Here is a 23,577-nt window from a genome sequence, read left to right on the forward strand (position 1 = left end):
GCGCCACCAGGGAAGCCCACCCTTTTTAAAGTGCCTAATTCAGAATCACTATATTGTATACCCGTTACTTATATAATATTGTACATCAACTGTACCTCAGTTACAAAAACTATATGCCCTATAATGTTCATTGTATCACTTTATGTTTCTACATCAATAAAGTACAATCACACACACAAAAAGTGCATAATTCAGTAGGTTTTAGTATATTCAACAAGATTTTGTAACCTTCAGCACCAATTCCAGGACGTTTTCATCATCCCACAAAAAAATCTGTATTCATTAGCAGTCACTCCCCATTCCCCCCTCCCTCCAGCCCCTGGCAATCACTAATCTTTCTGTCTCCATAGATTTGCCTGTTCTGGACATTTCATGTAAACAGAATCATACGATATGTGGTCTTTTGTGTCTGGCTTCTTTCACTTAGCATAATGCTTTAAAGATTTATCATGTAGCATGTATCAGTACTTCATTCCTTTTTATGGTTAAATAATATCCCACTGTATGAATATACCACATTTTGTTTATCCATTAATCAACTGATGGACATTTCAGTTGTTTCCACTTTTTGGCTACTGTGAATAACACTGCTGTGAACATTCATGTACAAGTTTTTGTGTAGACAGAAAAAGGCTTTTGATTTAGCTGTTTTTTTTCTTTTCAAAACAGCCAGCTTCCTTTTTAAAATCAAAAGTACCCTCTTGATGTAGCAGAACTTCCTCTTTCATACATAACTTTTTTTTCCCTGTAGCATCTTATGAGCAAAATCTTTTGATGTCACTTCAGAGTGACTCTCATGTCTTTCTGGACCTGATTCTTCTCACCTCAACACACGTCCTCACAGCTGAGCTGATTTCCCAGGCTTGCTATGCTACATGTTTCTGTCACTCACTCAGATCTTTGCAGTTTTGCTGCCTTGTTTATCCCAACAGGTCTTCTTAACTCTGTGGTCTTGATCAGTGCTATTATCTCAGTCTCCAAAGTCATTGTCACCTGAAGCTGATATGACCTTACATGTTCGTTTATAAAATAAAGGCTAGTCTTATTTTAGGACAACACATTGCATATATCGATACAACATTAACTGTTTAGCAGTTTTATACAAGTCAAAATAAGTGATTCACGTCTTCAGCAAATGTTCAAAATTTTCTCTATCCTGTGTAATCAACCCATTTTTTCCTTAAAACATCCCATAGAGCTGATGCTTTCCAAAGAGAGAGAATTAATATTGTATATCACCACTGTCTTCATTTTCAGAGGGGGAAGGGCAGGAAGTTATGAGAGGATTTGGAAAGCTCTAGAAAATCCATTCTGAGTTCCAAACTAAATTTCAAAGACTGAATTCTACAAAAACAATATGTTGGGTGTCACACACAATTTTATCCTTCTATCTCCTTCCCAGTGTCACCTTCCTTTAGGGTACAGACTCTTTCTGGACTCACGCCTCAGTTCTGTAGGTCATTTCAGGACATGATAAGGGAATATCTTTTCTTGCTTGATATATTGGAGGCTATCCTTAAAACAGTTCTATAGTATTTAGAGTCATTTCAGAGAGGCCAGTCTCTCTTGTATGTACCCCTGCCAGGGAACCTGTAAAACCCTGTAACCCAGGAATCCACCGCTGAGCTGGTTCTCTTTGAGAAAGGTTATCCTCCTTGCTCAAGCACGTTTGCTCTGGGGGAACATATACGGAATGGTAACACAGGAAAGGAACCCCAGTCAAGGCAGCTGGATCTTTAGGTAGCAACTGATATATCCCAGTCATTCCCACAGCAAGAGAGCACCAGTCTTTTCCATCCTCTAGTCAAGCTGTCTTAACACAGTTGCCCTGAATACCAAGTTGGGCCCATGGTCCAGACAGGACATCCTGTGTCTGCAGGCAGTGTATGTGCATGAATGATCTGCAGGCCAAAAAGAGATGCAGGTTGCTGTGCAGGAAACACCTACTATTGGCTAGCTGTCTTGTTAGGATGGACTTCATGTATGCTGCAGAGGGCAGGAGAGAGTATCATATGGTTTATTCCAGAAGGACATTGGGAAGACCCTTACAATCGACTCTTTCCATTATAACTGACAAACTTTCCATCTTTGCAAATTGAATTTATAAACTATATGTTTATAGTTTTCTATTCTTCCTCATTCTGTTTAGTTCCTCCCTGGAAAACCTCTCACCTAGAAACAGCTTTTCCCTTCCAGCCCCCAGCCCCCAGCCCCAAGGGTTGTACCACTTTCTCTGTGACTAACGTAAGGAGAGAAGAGAGTAGATCATAGGCCGTGTTTGCGTCAACAGTGAAATTCCTTGTTTGATCTTTTTCCAGTAAAGAAGAGGTCACTCTAAAAACCATGTTCTTTGCTGCTATGTTTCAGTTATCGTATACTTCTTGAAACTAACTCACATTCTCAGACTCTTTCTTGAACCAAGCAGGTATACTTCTATACAGACACAAGTAAATATGTAAAAAGCAAATAAACAAACTTCATAATAGTCTTTCTCCATCAATAACTCATTGCCACAGACCAGTTCTTTCCTAACCCCCTTTAGGGGACCTGGCCTTTCTCCCTGTGAATTTTTTGGAAAGCCGTTGGATAAATAAAAACTTAGAGCTTATTTCACCATCAAAAGACATGGAAAAATGTTTTCTTCCTGCTTAAGAGGGGTAGCAGGACAGGCTCTTAACCACTGTTCTGACTTTGAAACTCCAGAGATTTATAAGAAGTAAGTGAAATGAAAGTATTTGTTGTCCTTTGCTCCAAACCAACATTGTGCTAGGTGCAATGAAGAAAAAAAGGGATCACTTCTTATCTTCTTCATATCCTCAGCACCCAGCAAAGTAACTGCACATAATAAGTGTCAGAAATATATTTGTTGAGTGATTGAATGACTTTACAAGTGACCTTACCCTGAAAAGCTTAGACACTATTGGAAAATATTGCCAGATTATAAAATATTGCAGTAGAAGCCCTTTTACCTGAACATGATTGGATGGATAGTTACTCAGTAGGGAATTGTAAACTCTATCCATGTATTCTGTAAAATGTGTATCTTAAACATTTTATTTTAACTTGGAACATTAATTATTCAGATCTTTTAATGTAGAGCCAAGCCTTTTCTTTGGAAATGAGTGTCATAATTGGAAATTGAAGTTTCATGACATCTTTTTTTAGTAAATCACACTCAGTATATTTGTTAACTGATTTCCATGAACTTAAGTCAGTAGTGAAGCAATTTGAATGTAGTTACCTTCTAGATTTTAATGATTTTTCTCCTTTATCTCACCAATAACTAATTTTACAGCAGAAAAATTCTAGTAGTTTTTTGCCTTTACTGAGTCTTTATAAAATATTCAACTTAGGGTTTTTCTCCCCAGTTTTAGAAATATCAACTCTTTTTTTTTCCACATTCATATTTCATTAGTTTATGTAATTGAATTGAATTATTACTGTAAAAAGTGCAACCAGTATAAACAGATGGGGACAAATACAACCATCTCTTAGTAAGCATAGAACTCAACTACTGAGATAAGAAACATGAGAGCATAACAGAAACTAAACTATTAGCCATGAACCAGTGTGTCCTGGGCATTGGTGGTTCTCTTATAGGTAAAATGGAGAGCATTGGTTCGTCCAGAGAATAAGTTAAGTGGAAGTCATTCAAGAAAGATTCTACAATATTTTATTAAGAGAATTGCAATAAGGGGGCTTAAATAGATTAATCCTTCATGAAATAGGTAAAATTTGAGTTGAATTTCGAAGGATGGTTAAAGTGTGTATAATTTGAGGAGAAGGAGTATTCTCAGGAAGGGGATGAAGAGTCACACCCCTGAAGCCACGGGTTGTTGTAGGAAGGGGAGAAATACAACTAAGGTGTGGCTAAATTGAAAAAGCATTAAATCACAAGTCTAAAAACCCAGTTTCATTCATAACAAACTTTTTTAATGTTTTAATCTGGAGGTAAATAATGAAGGAGGAATTAGAGCATTATAGGCAAGAGTGTAGGGAAGGCCACCTAGCTCAAAGGGTTAACCTGAGTGAGAGAAAATTGGGGAGACAAAGGAAAGGCCCAGGTTGAAGCATTAGACCAGTGGTTTCAATGTAATCCTCTTTCAATCATAGTATATATTGAGAGCTTTCAGGTAAGATTTTGTATGAGTGGAGAATTCTACAGCTTAAAAAGAAATTTGAAAACTACAGGTTTAGGCATATAAGCCCAATATACAAGTTATAAAGTGTTACCAGAATGTCTTAAAATCAAGAAAAAAACTTAAGTTGTAGGAAACAATGGAAAACCAAATAATTTAATTCCCAGTAAATTAGACAAAGGTTCAGCAGAAGAGAATCGTAAGCTGTTTTTGGTTTTGGGGTTTATTTGGTAATATTTGGTTTATATTTTCTAGAAGTAGAAAATCAGTATAGATTGAATAATATGGATGACTGAAAATAAATATTGAATTCTAAATATTAAACATGAGATAATACTTGAAGATTCGCTTGTAAATAACTATGAGGCAGCTATTCAATATATGATAAAATAATAGAATTTTTTTAAAATCTGAGATTTCTTGAAAGCTTAAGAAAAACGAGTCTCACAAATTCAAGATATATTATGTCATTGCTATTTGACCATCTTTTGTACCTTTTTTATAACCAAATTTCATTCACTTCTGTGTACCTAAATCTGCTTTCTTTTGGCATTCCATCGTTCCACTTTCTTAACCAATGCTTTGACAATAAATTTTCAAATGTATCCAGATTCAGAATCACTTCAAAAAAGTATGCTTGATCACTGGATAGTCTTCTGCAAACTAACCAAAAAAAAAAAAAAAAAAAGATTTGATTTTAAAATCTGAGACTATCAAATCTCTTTGTATATTCCTGTTTGAGGATGATAGTGTTTTTCTCCATATTTTGACTGGTTATATCTAGAAGGTTTTAAACATTTGCTTCCCTTCAAATAAGAAATTTTTAAAAATTATTCTTAAAATGATAGTTTCAAATTTGAAGTGCAGCATGTTCTTTTTTTCATAAAATATTAAATAGCAAAATCAAAAATGCTCTACATGTTCTCTCCTAGCTTGAGGAGAAACTGTTTTATGTGGATTGACACCTCATGTATTCTGAGTTTAAGAAGTTAGCATTATCTGAGAAGTCACTATTTTTAGGTCCAGCTGTAATGTTTCTAACTTTGGTGCTCAGAGTAGTGGGTGCTTCCTTTCCCAGAAGGCTCTGTATTCTCCACATGGGCAGGTCAGTTTGACATAAAGCTACCTACAAGGAGCAGCAGGCCCATTGCAGCCCGTGTTTCTTACTTGAAAATTATGAGCAGGTCTTGGGAGCCACAGGCTGTATTTGGGAACCAGCTGCATGTCAGTACAAGCATGGATTGTGGTCCCTGGAGGCTGGGAGAGCACAATGCTTGAACTTAATTTCTTTGGGAGATAAGAAGAAAAAAATACCTTTCTACCTGACGAGATTGACAACTTATTAAGTCTGACTATCTTCAGAAGTGTGCTGGACAGTTTGCTAAGTAAACATCCACTTTTCAAAGATGATGATCAAGGAAACATCTCTACGAAGGGACCCGGATTTAAGGGGAGAGTTAGCTTTCCTGGCAAGGGGCTGTGATTTTGTTCTCCCGTCACGGTTTAAGAAGCGGCTGAAGTCATTTCAGCAGACACAGGTTTGAAACTTGGGTGTTTCTTTTAAAATATTTTTATTACTAATAAAACCACCCAGTGAACTAACTTACAAATAATTTTACAGCTCACTTGATATTAGATCAAGGAATTAATCTGTGTCCTCTATTCAGCTATTTCCAGAAAGCTATTTGTAGAGAGAGTCCAACAGGTTTAAAAATAGACCTTCTGGACCTGAAGTACAGTACTCACATTTTTCTCTTGTAGAGAGGGAATCCAGTTTTAGAGACAATTAAATACAACTTAACAAATATTTTACAATTTAGAATTTTTCATAGAAATATCTTTGAGAAGTTAGAATTTCCATGTTAAAATCCTTGTTTGCACTTTGACTCAGTAGACTAAATTTGTATTAACATACATACATCTGTAATGAATCTTTTTTAAAAAAGAATATTGATCCTGATAGTCTTTTTTTTTTTTTGAAAGAACTGTTTTTACATTTATAGGCAGTTGTGTGTGTGTGATATACTGTGTGTAGGGAGCGAAGGATGGCAGTTACTCCTGGGTTGTGAAAGAATGTCTTCCCTCAGCTGTGAGGTTGAGTCATTTCTGCCTGCAGTGGCTGCTTGCAGAGATCGTGCTTATTTGCTTACAACTGTAGAGCCAGTGTCTCATCAAACAAGTTACCTAGCACTGAATACAGTACAGATCAAGGGCCATATCAATGATGGACATCCAGAATCCAGCAAGAAACCATAGTTTTGTAGTTATTCTGACCTAGAGTAATTTCAGATTATTTGAGTGAATGATACGAAATTGCGTTTTTAAAAATAGGACAAAAATGGTCAAACTCACACCATTGTAAAGCAATTATACTCCAATAAAGATGTTTAAAAAAAAAAAAGGTCAAATATTGGAAATGCTACAGTAACATAAGGGTACTGTTCAGCATGAATATCTAAATGATACTGTATAGGGAAAGACTGTAATGGAGAATTGAGATACTTTACACAGCTAATTCTGTTTTAATGCTGTTCCTAGATTTGAATGAAATAGTTTTATTTAAAGTGGGCAGATGCTAAACTTGGTAAATCTGACAAACTTTATATTACTGTTTTATTCTATAATGTTGTAAAGCATCAGTTTTATTAAACTACTTTAAGACTTAAATTATATGTCTCCTATTGAACCCAGTGGAAAGTAAATCAGTACACCTGAAAAGTTCAAAGTAAATGCATTCTTTTTATTTTCCTTTTAAGTATTAACAACAGTTTTATTAAATATGGACTTAAACAGTGAATTAATAAATACTTCCCTATTAGTGAACTGCTCTGTGTTAAGTACACTGAGGAAAGCAAAGTAAACTATTATATAACTTAATATTTTCCCATTCAAATTAGAACTTTGACAAATAGCCAGGGTTTGTTCTGAATGTCATTTATTTCTGTCAAAGCAAAAGTGTAGAGTTAACATTGAAGGGCTTGCTCTAAACCTTCTCCAGTATTGTGTGTTCACTAGAATATTGAGTTTCATTCCCAGTGACACCAGTGGTCTCAATCCTATGGTTATAATTGCCCTGAAGTTATCCATAACTACCCTGGATGTCACACCATGGGAAACATTTTGGGGAAACAAAAAAGAATTTTGGTAACTGTATATTTGTAGTCTCACAAATCTCTTTCAGCATAGAATAATAGAAAGGAAATGACACTAATACAAGCGACCTAAGTAAAGCCCCTGAAGAATTATATGCTTTATTTTAGAAATTTAAGAACAGTTTCTACTGTTATTGACTCATAGGACTATGTAATAATAGTTGCAGATTTAACACTAAGGCAGAGAGAATTGTTTACTTAGAAGAGATTATCAGTTTGTTAAATCAAAAGTAGTTTGTAAACTTTAAATTGCCTGACAAGTGTAAGTGATTATTTTATTTATTATTGAATCTGAAGGGCCATACCAAGTTATGTTTAATCTTTTGAGAACCCCATCCTTTGGCTCATTTTCTTAAATAAGACATATCTCTGCCCAGCACAGTTTTGAGCCTCTTCCCTATGTTACATCCTGTAATTTCCTTTAATCCTCACAACAACCTTCCAAGAAGAAGGGGTTATAATCTGTTTTATTACTGAAATTCTAAAAGGTTAAGTAACTTTCCTGAGGTCACAGAGCTAGTAAGCCATCACTGATTTTTGTTAAGTTTTTCATATTTCATTGGCATCACTTCCCTCTGCCATGTCTTCCTTGACTATTGCTTTATATGGGTGATATCTTGATACTGCAGCAAAGGCTTGGTGTGACCAACTGGACTCCGTATCCCCAATAGTAGTAATATATGAGCAGACTCCACTCTGTATTAATGTCAGATATTAACATGAGAAATGGGCCGTGTTTAATAAAGGTAGGAGGTTAAATCATATTTATCACATATTTATATGAATGAAGCTTGTCTTCCTATAATACTTATGCTTTTCAAAGGTAGCTAAAATTTTTACCCTGAATTTAAAAATCATGTTATAAGTCCATATGTCAAAAGGGAATATGATACTCAGATCTACTTCATACTGATAAATCATTGTTCAAACTTTAGGAATGGCATTAGGATATAATTTAAGGAAGAAGAACACTCGAGTAATATTTTGTGTTCACAGTGAATTTAAAATAAATTTAGCTAGTCAACAGTCATGTCCATCTTTCATACCTTATGTAGCATTTAATAATGCCATGCTCATGAGCCTTGATAGATAATTTGGTCAAAATTAAGAATAGAAATTAAACTCTGAAAATCTTTAGGGAATCTTTTTTGCTTTTTCTGTTAGGAATCTCAGAACTAAATTTAGTCTTCTTTGCTAAAATAAACTTCTACCTGAATATTAGTGTACCTCCCCTCCCCTTTCCCTAAATCATGGTTACTCTTAGTCTCCCTGTTGCCCCCCAACCTTTTAATACTGTCCTTTCTATGTCTCTTTATGGTACACCACATCAAATCCTTTTTGGAAAAAGGAACGATATAAACTATTAATGAATTAATAAACTGTAAAGAGAGTTTGGCTGTGGTGAAATTAATGACCATGATCCTTGTCTATTAGACTATACTAAAAATGAGAGAAATGTGTATCTCAGAAAAAATAGCATGCCCCTGGTGGCAAGTCAGTCAGCCTGGTAGAAGACATTCTAAAACTAAAATGCTTTAATTTTCTTAACAAAGACTTTCTTTGCATCAGGGACTAGCAGTGATTCTACCTAGATAAAGTCAAACTAGGGAAGAAGGTAGAAGGACAGCCCCCACAATACATTTTAGATCTACATATTTAAAAAGAACTCATTCTGTTTGCCTGCTGAAGGACAGGTAGAAATGCATAGAAACACCAAGAACAGTCTTCAAGAAGAATTTACTAATCCAGGTCCAACAGACTGAGAATTCACCTTGAGGTCCTTAATATGTCAACTGACCTTGCTCTTAAATGTCTCGCTCATCACTGGTGGGAAAATGTACTGTAGGATTTTTTAAGCACAAATCTATGTAGACTCTAGTATTAACAGATAAGTAATGTACTGATTGATTCAGTGTAGATAAGCATTCCCTCAGAGCATGCTTACCCCTGTCTATAGTCGAGTGAGCTCTTCATCTGTACTGCTTCTAATTGTGGTTTCTTGTATTTGTAACCAACTTCCTATTACTGGTGAGGACTTTCTAGCAATATATACTCTTTAGAATATTTGTGTCTCATAATCATATTTTCTTTCCAGATTCAAAGTAAACCAGAAAAGAAACCTGGAACACCACTTCCACCTCCAGCCACCTTTGCAAGTAGCCCCCAACCTCTCTCCCCTGTTCCTCATGTGAATAATGTTGTGAATGCAACATTATCCATAAACATTCCACGGTTCTACTTCCCTGAAGGACTCCCCGATGCCTGCAGTAATCATGAACAGACTCTAAGCAGAATTGAAACTGCTTTCATGGATATTGAAGATCAGAAAGCAGACATTTATGAAATGGGAAAAATTGCAAAGGTAATATAACTACTAAATGACGTATAATCTCCCTTTCTCTAGCAATCCCAATCTCCCTCTCTTTATTGCCTCCTTGCTCTCTGTTTGTAAGCATACATAGATCTTTTTTTCCATATTGAAAAAATGTATTTGATACTGATATATTAGCTGTGGTTCTACTTCAAGGAACTCTTAAGTTTGAAAAAAGCCTTAGTGGTCTCCTGGTCCATCCTCCCATTTAATATAGGAATTCCATCCATGGCATCACCAACACATAAATTCATTATCTGCTTGAATGCCTTCAGTGACAGGAAACTCACTACCTTGTCAAGCAGCCTGTTCCATCATTAAATAGCCTTCCTTGTTAGAAAAATTTCCCTTGTGTTGAATACAAATCTCTCTTTTTTGTTCTCATTCATTGATCATAACTCCTTGCCCTGAAGCCAGACAAGAAACAATTAGGCCAGCTCAACACTGTAATTCTTCTCAGAAATAAATGGATTTGCCACTAGGAAGCAAGTCTGTGATACTTTTCAATATATCCAACTGCTTCTAATTTAAGGTCTTAGTCCCTAATGCTAAGACTACTGTAACATCTTTAGTAACAGATTCTACACCTCCAGCCTCCTCCTAGAACAGTTAATACTGAGTAATATAATTCCCCAGCTCAGCAATATTCAGGGATTCCTACTATCTGTAGGAGTTCTTTGTTTTGTTTGGGTTCTGTTTTTATGATGCATGTATACTGAAGAGTCAGATCATACCTCAGGATTTAGCAGTGGTGTCAAGCTGTGCTTCAAGAGACAGAGGGGTTTTAGTAGGCTAAGGGCTGCATGTGGACAACTAGACACCAAGTGGGAGTTCCCAAGACCCCATGCACCCTTCCACTGGGAACGCTTCCTCTGCTTTCAGGAATAATATTTGAAAGTTTGAAAACTACCGCTTTTGAGGATAAAACCCAAACTACTGTTCCCTGCATGGGCCTGACCCACCTGCCCTCCCACAGGCTCACCTCTGCATTTGGGCTCTCATAGTTCTCCCCTCCAAAATGGGCTTCCACTCTGCCACTCCCACATCACCCATCCTCTAAGACCTAGCTTCCATTGTGTCCTGAGAGACGTCCCTGAACCCCTGCCCTGTCATGTCCCATCCTCTCTCCTACCTCTAGCCTCAGAACATTTGTTACCACTGTTAAATAATTTGTAAGTAGAGTGATTTTAAGGGGAGTGAAAAAGAATTCTTTTTTTATTCCTTTTTTCATCACCCCCTCAATCTTAGAACTTGCTTTTTGACCCCTTAGAATGTTTCTAGTGAAAAACAACCTCTTTCATTCCAGAAGTAAGAGCTCACCTGCTTCTCCTCTATTGTACATATGAGGAAACTGAAGTCCTACAAGTATGTACCTGAAGTCACAGAGTTTGTCCATGTCAGGAGACATGTCCTCTGACTCCTGCATCGTGCTGTTTCTACCCTATCTCCCCTGAACGTATGCTAACATACCATCAGCTGACTTCCAAGCTATATTCACCCAAATAAGTTATAAGTTCTTTCAGGACATTGGCATTTTCTTACCCCAAGCTTTGAGAGATGGCTATTTTATGAATCAAGTGGTAAATTATCTGAGTGGGCTAGAATGATGAATCTAAATCCAAAAGATAGAATTTAGCAAGGATGAATGAAGTCTAATTTGGAGATAACATGTTAATCGCATAAATGCCAAACAGGGTATGTCTAACATGGTAACAATTTGTGTGAGAGAGACATGAGGTTTCATGGACCACTTCGGGCAGGCAAACAGGAGAAACTGCACATTGCGGGACATGGTAGTTCCCCGGTGGTCTGCTGGGCTCCCCACATCTGGAGAGCCAATCAGAGTGACTAGTGCCTCGCTGCCAGAGACCTGCAGCCTGCTCTGTCTTGAAGGTCTGTGGGTCGACCTTCCTCCTCTAAGTATTCCCAGCGCCTGACTGAGGAGCCTTCCTGCTGTGCTGCCTCCACCCTCCTGCTCTGGCTCTCCCACCTGGCTGGTGGTAGCCCTGCCCTGCCTGTGGCTCAGTGGCCACCAGCACTCCACGGTGAATGCACAGTGAGAGGAGAGCAGAGAGCCTGAGGACTCCACGTGGTCACGAGAAGTGTAGGAAAGAGCATAGTCAAGTCAGGGAAGGGGTTTACATGCTGGGGAGTCAGAGGGAGGACTTTCCTATTTACAGGCAGTGAGGATCAATCTATAGGTGGCATCAGGAAAAACTGGCAGTGTTGAAGCTGACAACATAGAGAAGTTTAAAAAGATAGAAAACTATTTTGTTTAGTAGCCATAGTAACAGGCATTTACATGACAATTTACTGTTTATACCAAATTATCATGTGGCACAATAGCCAGTATACACATACATGTCTGATTAACTTGTCTGAATTGTACTTGATTATAGCCCTAAATTCCATTCAGGGGTGCCAAGCATTTGTGTTCACTGCTCTTAGACCTTAATTATCAGCTCAGATAGCAAGGTGAACTGCTCATACTTTTAAAAAGTTAAAACTAACATTGCGTATAAAGATGAGGATGTGTCTATAATGACCTCAGAAGTACTGTATCAGCTCATTTTATTGGATTTTGCCTCTTTATTCTTAAAATCATTTATTTTTTAAAAATTCATTTAATCATGTCTTCCAGTTAGCTAGTCCCATGTAATCCAGCTTTTCCTTGGCTACGCCAGTCTGTTAGCACTCACTGAATCAGTCTTACTTTCCGCTATTCTTTGCTCTGCAGACCGTCCTCATCCTTTGGCAGTGCCTGCATCACTCGCCCTCGTGTGCTTGTGTTCTCACGACAGGTTGGCTATAGGAAAGGAGAAGACAACCCCTGGGAGACAACGAAGGAGGAGGTGGTCAGAGCAATAAATGAACGTTTTTATGGATTCTTATAGTTTATAAAGCTACTTGGGGGACCTTCCCTGGTGGTCCAGTGGTTGAGACTTTGCCTTCCAATGCAGGGGGTGTGGGTTCAATCCCTGGTCAGGGAGCTAAGATCACACATGCCTCACAGCCAAAAAACCAAAACATAAAACAGAAGCAATATGGTAACAAATTCAATAAAGACTTTAAAAATGGTCCACATCAAAAGAAAAAAAAAAATCTCTCTCTTATAAAGCTACTTGGAAGGCCAGCTTGAGTTTACAGTCTACTCTCCGTGACGCTTAAGTGTAGCTGTAGAGACTGGGGTCTGTGTTTTAAGTGCAAAGAAAACTCTGTGTTTATGAAATCTGCATCTGTTGGTGAAGTTTAGTTCATTCATCTTCAACCTCAAACAGCGTGGAGAGATTAATGTCCATTTCTGATTAAATTCTCAGTGTGTAGTTTGTACTTTTTTCCACAGCTTTAAGTAGTGATGGAGAAGAAATGACTAGAGAATGAATCTAAGAGGGACAAAAGCAGCATAGGAACAGAAACTGAGGAACAGCAAGGGAAGTATTTGTCACCACTGAGTTTTAGCCTCTAACAGAAAGTCGAGGGAAAAGAATGAAAGTCTTCTGAACCGTACAAAGCCCTCCAGCTCCTCTCATTGGCTGATACAGTACCATCTTGACCCATCGTGCCTGTGGCCTGTAAGCTAGCCTCTCTGTACCTTTTTTTCTTCATCTGCAGAACTGGATAAAAATACCTGCCCTCTTCTGTATGGGATCATGTCAGGGCCAAATGAAATAACAGGTGTGAGACATTTTAAAATGTTAAAGAACTTTACAAATATTGAGCGATCATCTCTTCCTGTGTATCATTAGACAACCTTGCTTTCAGTTCTTTATGTTGTTGGGCCATTTTTAGATCAAATTATAGGTGTCAATCAAGTTTTCTTTGCTCCAGCAACGCTGACTCTTGCCTGCTCCTCTAAACCGAAGTTTTCTAAACCCATCTTCAGCGCGTCCTGTACCTCCTCACTTGTCATCCAGTCTTTTCCTTTGTAAAAAGCCTTGACATGAGCTTGTTCTCTCCTTTGTTATAAAAGTCTCTATTCTGTTGCTCTCAGATTGATATCATTTACCTGTTTTTTTAAGGTTCTTATTGATCTCCTGACTCCCTTTATCTTTTTTTTTTTTGTCTGCAAGAAACCCACTTAATTTTTTTTTTAATTTTTTTTAACATCTTTATTGGAGTATAATTGCTTTACAATGGTGTGTTAGTTTCTGCTGTATAACAAAGTGAATCAGCTATATGTATACATATATCCCCATATCCCCTCCCTCTTGCATCTCCCTCCCACCCTCCCTATCCCACCCCTCTAGGTGGTCACAAAGCACCGAGCTGATCTCCCTGTGCTATGCGGCTGCTTCCCACTAGCTATCTATTTTACATTTGGTGGTGTATATATGTCCATGCCACTCTCTCACTTCATCCCAGCTTACCCTTCCCCCCTTCCCGTGTCCTCAAGTCCATTCTCTATGTCTGCATCTTTATTCCTGTCCTGTCCCTAGGTTCTTCAGAACAACTTTTTTTTTAGACTCCATATATATGTGTTAACATACGGTATTTGTTTTTCTCTTTCTGACTTACTTCACTCTGTATGACAGACTCTAGGTCCATCCACCTCACTACAAATGACTCAATTTCGTTTCTTTTTATGGCTGAGTAATATTCCATTGTATATATGTGCCACATCTTCTTTATCCATTCATCTGTTGATGGACACTTAGGTTGCTTCCATGTCCTGGCTATTGTAAATAGAGCTGCAGTGAACATTGTGGTACATGACTGTTTTTGAATTATGGTTTTCTCAGGGTATATGCCCAGTAGTGGGATTGCTGGGTCGTATGGTAGTTCTATTTTTAGTTTTTTAAGGAACCTCCATACTATTCTCCCTAGTGGCTGTATCAATATACATTCCCACCAACAGTGCAAGAGGGTTCCCTTTTCTCCACACCCTCTCCAGCATTTACCGTTTGTAGATTTTTTTGATGATGGCCATTCTGACTAGTGTGAGGTGATACCTCACTGTAGCTTTGATTTGCATTTCTCTAATGATTAGTGATGTTGAGCATCCTTTCATGTGTTTTTTGGCCATCTGTATATCTTTGGAGAAATGTCTTTTTAGGTCTTCTGCCCATTTTTGAATTGGGTTGTTTGTTTTTTTGATACTGAGCTGCATGAGTTGCTTGTAAATTTTGGAGATGAATCCTTTGTCAGTTGCTTCATTTGCAAATACTTTCTCCCATTCTGAGGGTTGTCTTTTCGTCTTGTTCATGGTTTCCTTTGCTGTGCAAAAGCTTTTAAGTTTCATTACGTCCCATTTGTTTATTTTTGTTTTTATTTCCATTTCTCTAGGAAGTTGGTCAAAAAGGATCTTGCTGTGATTTATGCCATAGAGTGTTCTGCCTATGCTTTTCTCTAAGAGTTTGATAGTGTCTGGCCTTACATTTAGGTCTTTAATCCATTTTGAGTTTATTTTTGTGTATGGTGTTAGGGAGTGTTCTAATTTCATTCTTTTACATGTAGTTTTCCAGTTTTCCCAGCACCACTTATTGAAGAGGCTGTCTTTTCTCCATTGTATATTCTTGCCTCCTTTATCAAAAATAAGGTGACCATATGTGTGTGGGTTTATCTCTGGGCTTTCTGTCCTGTTCCGTTGATCTATGTTTCTGTTTTTGTGCCAGTACCGTACTGTCTTGATTACTGTAGCTTTGTAGTATAGTCTGAAGTCAGGGAGTCTGATTCCTCAAGCTCCATTTTTCTTTCTCAAGATTGCTTTGGCTATTCGCTCACTCCCTTTATCTTAATCCTTTGTTCTTAAGCAGATGCAGGCCAGCCATACATTTTTTTTAAATGGTCAAAGTGTAATGTCTGCAGCCCTTGCCATCCACTGCCCTTCCAGTTTTTTCTTTTGGCATTTTCTCCAAGGGCCCGATACCCTCATGTTGCCCAACCCTTGGCTGCTCAGGGTGACCCACTACTAGAAAAACAGGTCAGCCCTTTCCCATCTACTTCAAAACATATCTATTCTGTACCTTATCTCTTAGGATTCTGCCTTTGGGTCATAAAAAATTTGTAAATGTTAAGCCCAGTGATTTACTACTCTTTATGAGCTGACATGTACACATTTTAACTGGAGTCTTCTGAATAAAAGACCGTAATCCAAGGAAATGAAAGTTTTTAATAGTGGAAGTGGCCCCACGGGAGATAGTAAGTGCACAGTCCCTGGAAGTGTTTCGCTGAGCTGGTGACCACTTCCCAAGGATGAACTAGAAGATTCCTGATCCCTTCCAATTCTGAAAAATCTGTAGTGACTCTAGTGGTGGGAGCTTCAAGCACCTTGGCAAGCCAGTTCCAGTCTCTCCTTGTATTTTCTCCCTTTTTGTGGCTCTGCACCCCCCACCTCCATAGTACAGGCTATTCTTTCAACTTTCCCAGCAGTTACCAACAGCCTGTCATATTTAAGAGCATTTTCTTGGCAAACCACCATTCTGCATGAAAGGAAGGATTGGGATTGGGGAAAGTGGATTTGACAGTTACCACCCAAAGTATGTTAATTGTAAGCTTTGTACCTTGGCAGTCGTAATTTATACAATAAACAAAATCCATTTGTTTGCTAAGCAGCACCTTTCCCTCATTCTTGACCTCAGTGGAGGTATTTGACCTCTGGGCTTAAGAAATCTTGAATTCCATCCTGCTTGCAGAACATGCTTTAGTGGCCCTGGCAGAAGCAATCTCTTATTTCTGCCCTGTACTTACCTCCCTTGGCCTGAATCTCACCATCCATATCCTCATCTCTGACATGAACCCAGCAGCCCTGGGCATTCTCTCAGCATAACTGATCTCAGATGGGGTGCTGTGCAGGCTTCTGTGGGGATCCCCCATGCACTGAGGCCTCACGTCAGGAGCAGCTTCACTTCAACCTGGTGCGGGTTCACATCCAGCCATGTGTCAGAGGGGAAGCTTCCCTTTGTAGAATAAGGCTCAACAGATCCTATATCCAATATGAATAATAAGAATATCTTTATCCAGTGACAAGATGTGACTCTCTGAAGAGAGAGCTTCAGATTTGGGAATACGTTTTATGTGTATATACAAAATGGGGATCATTTAGAGACTATTTCTCCGCTAATATTTAGATATTATTATTACTCGGAAGAATTTTCCCTCTAGAAGAAAAGCACGTTACTTTGGTACAGACTGTCTCTTGTAAGAGTGTAAGAATAATTTTTCTTAATTGAAAGAGCTTTTTTATTGAGGAGAAAAAAAATCATTATCTTTTAGGGTACTGTATTTTAGTTCTTTCTAAGGCTTTTATGTATAAATATGTAGTCGTTTGTGGTATCTTCTAAATACATAATAGCATTTTAATTTTTGCCTTTCAGCTTTCACCTGAATTGTATCCATTTAAATAGATTTATAGCTGTTTTCTTGAACAGTCCAGGCTTTTCTGGTTCTTTTTGCACCTGGGGCTTAATAACACAATAAGCAAAGGAGAGAGAGGGAGAGAGGTGATAGTGTATTGACACCAAGTGAGTGAGCAAAAAAGGTGGCTGTATTTTCCTGCCATAGGAAGGAAGGGCATACACAACCATGACGTTCAGTCACTTTTTTTTTTTTTTCCAAAGGTAGAAAATATATGATGTAAGAGTGGTAGGGAGGGAGGGAGACTGGTTGCTTTTTCAGGTTAGGGGAAAGAAACATCACTATAAATGCACTTGAAGAAAAGGCAGATGGATTTTCATTTTCTTCATTAAACATGTCATCTTCTTATTTTGTTTCCCCTCTGTCTTGCTGAATCTACCCCAGCTGATGTATCTGCCTCTGCCCCAGTTTTGCTCCTCCAAGGGCCCTTCTGTCCACTGTGGCATGAAGGGTAAAAGCCACAAAGGCCCTTTCTTTGGCCACGTCATCTCTTCACTGCCCCTTGGCTTACACTGTATTTGTGCTTTATTTGCAGGTCTGTGGCTGTCCTCTTTATTGGAAAACCCCCATGTTCAGGGCTGCAGGGGGAGAGAGGACAGGATTTGTGTCAGCACAGTCATTCATTGCCATGTGGAGAAAGTAAGTATGAGAGCAGTTACTCTGGGGCTGGGCAAGGAATTGCCCAGTCCTCATGACATGCTTTATACAAGTCACTTATTTTACTCATTTATTAATTTTCCCCTTTCCTTTGTTTCAACAAGTAAAATTCAATGATTCACAATTTTTTATGCCCACACACAAATTCTTTCCCTAAGCCTTTATCTTACATGTCTCTAATCGGTAAAACAGATCTTCAGAAATACTTCTTTAATAACTGTTTGGTAGTTTCTTAGTTTCACTTGTTAACAATTTGAGTCTTAGGATTTGACTCTTGCAGCAGTGACATAAATGCTCCTTTAAGGGGAGCAAACCACACATGTCACATGCTTCCATTCTCATGTGATCAAATTTAGAATTGTATGTAGTTGATTTCTTAAAAATAGCTGAATTCTAGTAGATTTTAGTTATTACTTTTTGAAAGCTCCAGTTAAGGAACAAAGGAATAGTACATCTATCAAGATACTCCTGGATTTTAACATCCTGACAAGTTTTCTTGAATTCAAATCCAACTTTCTTCTCTCTTTTATTTTTTTCTCCCTTCTTTCTTCTTTAGAAGTTATTTCTTGATATATTTATCAATTTAAGAGACTGTTATAGCATGCCCCTTCTACCTCTTTTAACTGATCAGCCTTCTTTAAATATGCTCTTCTCACCTTTTCTGGGCTAGATACCCTTCCTGATGAACTATCAGGAAATGCTGTTCACCTGATGTCACTATCATCATCATCATTATTTAAAATCAACATATAATAGCAGCAAAATTCAGCTTACAGATTCTTCTGATTCTTTCATGCCACCTCAAAGCCCTTAGTAATATAATGCTTGAGAACATAATAGGTGATTAATAACTGTATTCTTATTTTGAAAAATCTAGCAGCAAGTTGAGTTCACCAAGTTCTTTCATTACAATAGAACTAAAGTGATCAGGGGATATAAGACTACCAGTTAATGGACTTCTTTTAAAGAACGACATCAAAGCTAAAAGTTATAAATGCTTCATGTTTTCCAGGTGAATTTTAGTCATTTTGTTACAGGGAATAGTTCTAAGTTGTTCAAATACCAAGGACTAGAATGGCCCTAGGACTAGAACCACTCCTTGTATACCAGCAGGATGACCCTCCAAAGTCAGGGCCATGGTCACCATTCCACCTCTCCTATAGCAAATAGGAAACAGCTAGATAAATATCTTAAAAAAATTTTTTTGTGTGTGCAGTCATAAAAGTAGAAGAATTCCTTGGGGTCTAGAATTAGCAAAAAAGCACTAATTAGGAGTAAACCAGTAAAAGATTTGGCATTTGCCATTCTGGCTGTCTCTGGCACCCTAGAACCTGAGGGAAGAAAATAGAGCCAAGGGCCTGAACAATAGGGGGGTCAGCTTGGATTCCCTCTCCTTTCCCCACCAGTAAAGCCAGGACTTCAGCTGTGTGGTCTGCTTGTCTATTATTAATTATTATCGTTGTTATTAGAAATCAGTGTATAACAGTAGCAGAATTGAAGATCTTGAAATGTGTAGATGTTCTAGCTTTTATTGAGCTAATTCCTCTCCCCCTAGTAGGTGCCAGGCCCTGAAAAATGCCTCAGGTGGAGTGTGAACAAGGGATAGAAAGAATAGGGATGTTACACAGCTGTTGTCCTGGGTATCTTCAGCCATTTAGTTCAGCATTGTTGGCAAAAGCCATCTAACAATCTGGGAAAGCAGCAAGAAGTGAGTTATGATTATTTCAGAGAAAGTGTTGAAGAAGCTGGGAGATTAAAAAGCAGGGGGGGCGGGGGAAGTAGTTCATTCTATAAAAAAATTAGGGCCAGAGAGAAGAACTATAACTACTTACATTCTAAGTTATTTTGAATGTGCTAGGACCATATGTTTGTGAGCCTGAGGCTGACTATCAAAGAAAAACTAGTAATCAACTTGTTTATCGGCAGTTAACTGCATAATATTAAGGAAAGTAACAGCCAGTTTTTTTGTCTTAGACTTCATGTCACCGGGATAGGGCGGACATTTCTGTTGGTGGACAGAGCAGCAGCACCCGCAACAGCTGTATTCCTTTATTGAGATGAATCATTTTCATTTTATCTCTAAGGAAAAGAGATTATTTCTGCAAAGGCAAAAGGCAAAAAAAGACTTGAAGCACAAGTCTTCATTTTCAGTTACTACAGGAAACTGCTTATGAAGTTATACAGCATGAGCAACTGTCCCTGTCTTTTTTCATTAAAAAATTAAAAAAAAAAATTCTATGAACAGAAACCTGTGATGTCTCTGTATCAAAGCTTTATTTTCTGGCCAGATACTGTAATGACTGGAGCGCCCTCTAGTGGGAGCTCCTTTCTCAGCACTTAAAATGCCTTTTAAAAACCAGGGTGCTTTAAAGGAGACCCAAGTATGGCTATTTTGGGAGACAAAGCAACTAAGCGGGATGGTTTGAATTACCACACTGACCTTAAAGAAGACATGTGTTTATTTTTATAATTTTTTACAAACTGTACCCTTTGCATAAAGTGACTTGGGCCCAAGTATAGTATATAAAACTTTCAAGTACAAAAAAATAACTGGCAGGACTTCCCTGGTGGCGCAGTGGTTAAGAATCCACCTGCCAGTGCAGGGGACACGGGTTCGATCCCTGGTCCAAGAAAATCCCACATGCCACGGAGCAACTAAGCCCGTGCGCCACAACTACTGAAGCCCGTGCGCTCTAGGGCCCGCGTGACACAACTACGGAGGCCCACGTGCCTAGAGCCCATACTCTACAACAAGAAAAGCCACCGCAAGGAGAAGCCTGCACACCACAACGAAGAGTAGCCCCCGCTCACCGCAACTAGAGAAAGCCCGCGCGCAGCCAAAAAATAAATTTTTAAAAATTAAAAAAAACACAACTGGCAGATAATGACACAGAATTAAAACATATTGGCATATACATACACATGCTGACTTGCTCCAATAATAGGCTCTATATAATCTTGGGGGGAAAGTCAAATACAAAAGTTAAGAGCAAAACGGGAAATAGTTTGCCTCCTGTCCCAGTGTTTATGGGGTGGAAGCTTCTGAGCCCTCCTCTGAGTGGTTTGAGCATGAACACCTTAACAGGCTCTTGTTCCCCTGCCTCTGCTCCCCTTCCCTTCCCTGCTCTGCTGCCCATTTCATATCTGTACTTTGACATCTGTTTCTCTTACAGTCAAGACATTTTTAGGGGAAAGGCATTGCTCCACAGCTTTTCTTTTTGAGTTCCCAGTTTACTAGCTTTGTGACAGAGCTCCTCTTACACTGAGTCAGTAATATTGTCCCAGCTTTTTTATGCTTTACTTCCTCTTACCTTTTCATGTCAAAGTGTCATTTGTCCACTAACAAAACAATATTTCGTCCTAAGAGCTCTGGAAGATAGTTTAGAACAGCTATGTTTACCTTCTTTCTCCAGCTTTCACAACTTTTTTAAATCTCTTTTTCTCCTGCCTTATAGAGTTCAGCAGCCACTAGCATTGGCTGAGAATCAGAATTCACCTTTTCTCTCTGATTCATGCTTCTGATAGCAAAAGGCCCTACCTGATTTGACTTTTCCCTCTTAGAGAATCGCTCATCTGTCACGTCTGTGCAGTTTGTACTTGGTGGTGCTATACCTCACTGCCTTTTTGTTGTGATCATCCCACCCATTTTCTTACCCTAAGAGGTGATTCCCATCAACACCTATTTCACTAATCTTTTTCTGAAATGTGTATTTATTTAACTTTGGGGGTCCTGAGCATGCTGAAGAATGATAAGGAAAATAAATATAAAGATCATTCTATGGCTTTAATAATCACAAATGAAGTCAGTTAAGGGTATATCTGTTAGATCACAAACATTTTTTGAGAATCTTCAATGTGAAAGTCACTATGTCTAGTGCTAAGGGAAAAAAAGAGCTATAACTTTGCCTGCCCTTTAGGTGCCAGAGAAATAAAAGAAAGTTCATGGTACAATGGTGTATGTAATACATACAAATTAAATAGTACAAAGATCAGTAAGGAATTTAGTTGTCAGAGAAGGCTTTTTGAAAGAGGTAGTTTATTAGCTGGACCTTAAAGAATAGCCAGCGTTCAGATAGCAAAGTTGGGAGAGGTGGTATTCTAGGAGAGTAAAACAGCATGAGAAATGGCACCGAGGCAAGAATGCACACAGCACGCTCAGAGAAGAGTGGGTCAGGCCAGCTGCCCGGAGTGGACGTTTCATTTAGCAAAGTGGTGAGGTAGGCAGACTCTAGCCTAATTAAAGAGGGCCTTAAATGCCCAACTTAGACATCTAGACTTACTCATATAAGTGGTAGAAAACTGTTGAACATTTTTGGAAAAGGGAATTATATAATCAGAGAATGTTTTAGAATGATGAATTGTCCATGATGTGAGGTTGGATGGACACTGAAGCCTGTTATGACCCTCTTCCCTTCTAGAAGTCTCAGCATGAAGTAATAAGACCCTGGACTTGATGGTAAAACAGAAATAGGAAGGAAGGAATGGTTGTCTAAAATTTTTTGAGGAAATATTCCTCAGGACTCTAGTATTCCCATCCCAAATTCCAAGCACCTAGTGGTCTAAGATAGAAACCTGGGAGTCATCATGGACTTCCCCCCTTTTACCCCTCCACACCTATCAACTACCATTTCCTTTCACTTGAACCATATTTGCCCCTTTCTCTTTGTCTCCCACTGCCAGTAGCCATGCTCAGGCCCTTGGAAAGATTTCTGCTTGATATTTATGAAAAACACATCTGATCATGTGACAGTCCAAGTTAAAATTCTTCTGCGAGTAGGCGAAAGTCCAGGCTTCTTGACCTAACATAAAAGGGCCTCCAGGGTCCAATCCTACATGCTCATGTCCCCTTCCCTTACCACCCCAGTGCTTGCAGCTGCTCAAATAATCTGTGCAGTCTCACACCAGGTCTTTGTACATGCAACCCTCTTGATCTGCAACAGCCCACTTTCCTACTTCACAACTCTTCAGGGAATTTCACTGGTCCTCCTGTGTCTTTCCATGACACCCTGAGTTTATTACTTATGTAATAAGATTATACAGGCATATAATCTTATTGGTGTAGCTCTTTCACTAGACTGTAAGCTCCTTACAGGGCACAAAACTATGTCTTATTTTCTTTGTATTTCAAGTATTCACAAGGCCAGACACAGTATCTGGCACACAATTAGCATTCAATAAATGATTAAGGAAGAAAAGCAAGAAAGGTTGGAAACTAATTGGATGTGGAGAATAAGGAAGAGAAATAAGTTTAAAATGACTTCAAATTTTCAAGCCCAGATAACTTGGAGTGGTACCACCATTAACAAAAAATAGACATCTATGACTTAGAGAGGAAGATTTTAAATTTGGTTTTCGCTATTTTGACTTTGCTGTCAGAGTATAGCATCCAAATGGAAATGTCAAGCAATTAATTGGATGTGAGGAATTCTTAGAACTTGAAGATTTAATAGGGCCTTCATTTTCTTCTTAAGTCTGGTCCTTCAAAGTCTAATTTCAAAAGCCCCCTATCAGGTTAGTCCTGAATATGTCTGCCAACCTGGACAAGCAGAAGTTCATGTCTTATATGGTATGTAGTGGTCCATCAGATGTGTTCCCTCCCAGTGGGCAGCTCTGGAGTTCTGGTTCCAGATGCCCTGAGCTAACCTGAACAGACATTCTCCTTCAAGTGTATTTTTACATGCATTAATTCAGTTGACTCTGTGGTCTCAGAAGCATTCTACAAAAATAATGTACCGTCTTGTTGTTGAGCTTTTATTAAGATGGCCCTTCGACAAAATCAAGAGCATGGAAAATTTTCCTTTTTTTTAATCACTGAAAAGAGAGCACTTGATTCTTGATCTAAACGGCCTTCAGATCAGACTGAAATTACCAACTATTGATGTTGTAGTCATTGTTCATAGTAGCC

General features: G+C 38.5%; 1 protein-coding gene across 4 annotated transcripts in view; it reads left to right on the forward strand.

The window, feature by feature from the left end:
- The window catches only part of PPP2R3A (protein phosphatase 2 regulatory subunit B''alpha), a 210,483-nt gene that overhangs the window by 70,573 nt on the left and 116,333 nt on the right, over positions 1-23,577 (forward strand). For all 4 annotated transcript variants that reach the window (XM_068545961.1, XM_068545959.1, XM_068545958.1 and 1 more), the window contains 2 exons: positions 9,387-9,653; positions 17,551-17,654. In XM_068545961.1, coding sequence (XP_068402062.1) covers positions 9,600-9,653; positions 17,551-17,654 — 158 coding nt within the window. In that variant the 5' untranslated portion in view covers positions 9,387-9,599. The remainder of the gene's footprint in view (positions 1-9,386; positions 9,654-17,550; positions 17,655-23,577) is intronic.

This window comes from Eschrichtius robustus, chromosome 6 (assembly GCF_028021215.1).
Source record: "Eschrichtius robustus isolate mEscRob2 chromosome 6, mEscRob2.pri, whole genome shotgun sequence".
NCBI lineage: Eukaryota > Metazoa > Chordata > Mammalia > Artiodactyla > Eschrichtiidae > Eschrichtius > Eschrichtius robustus.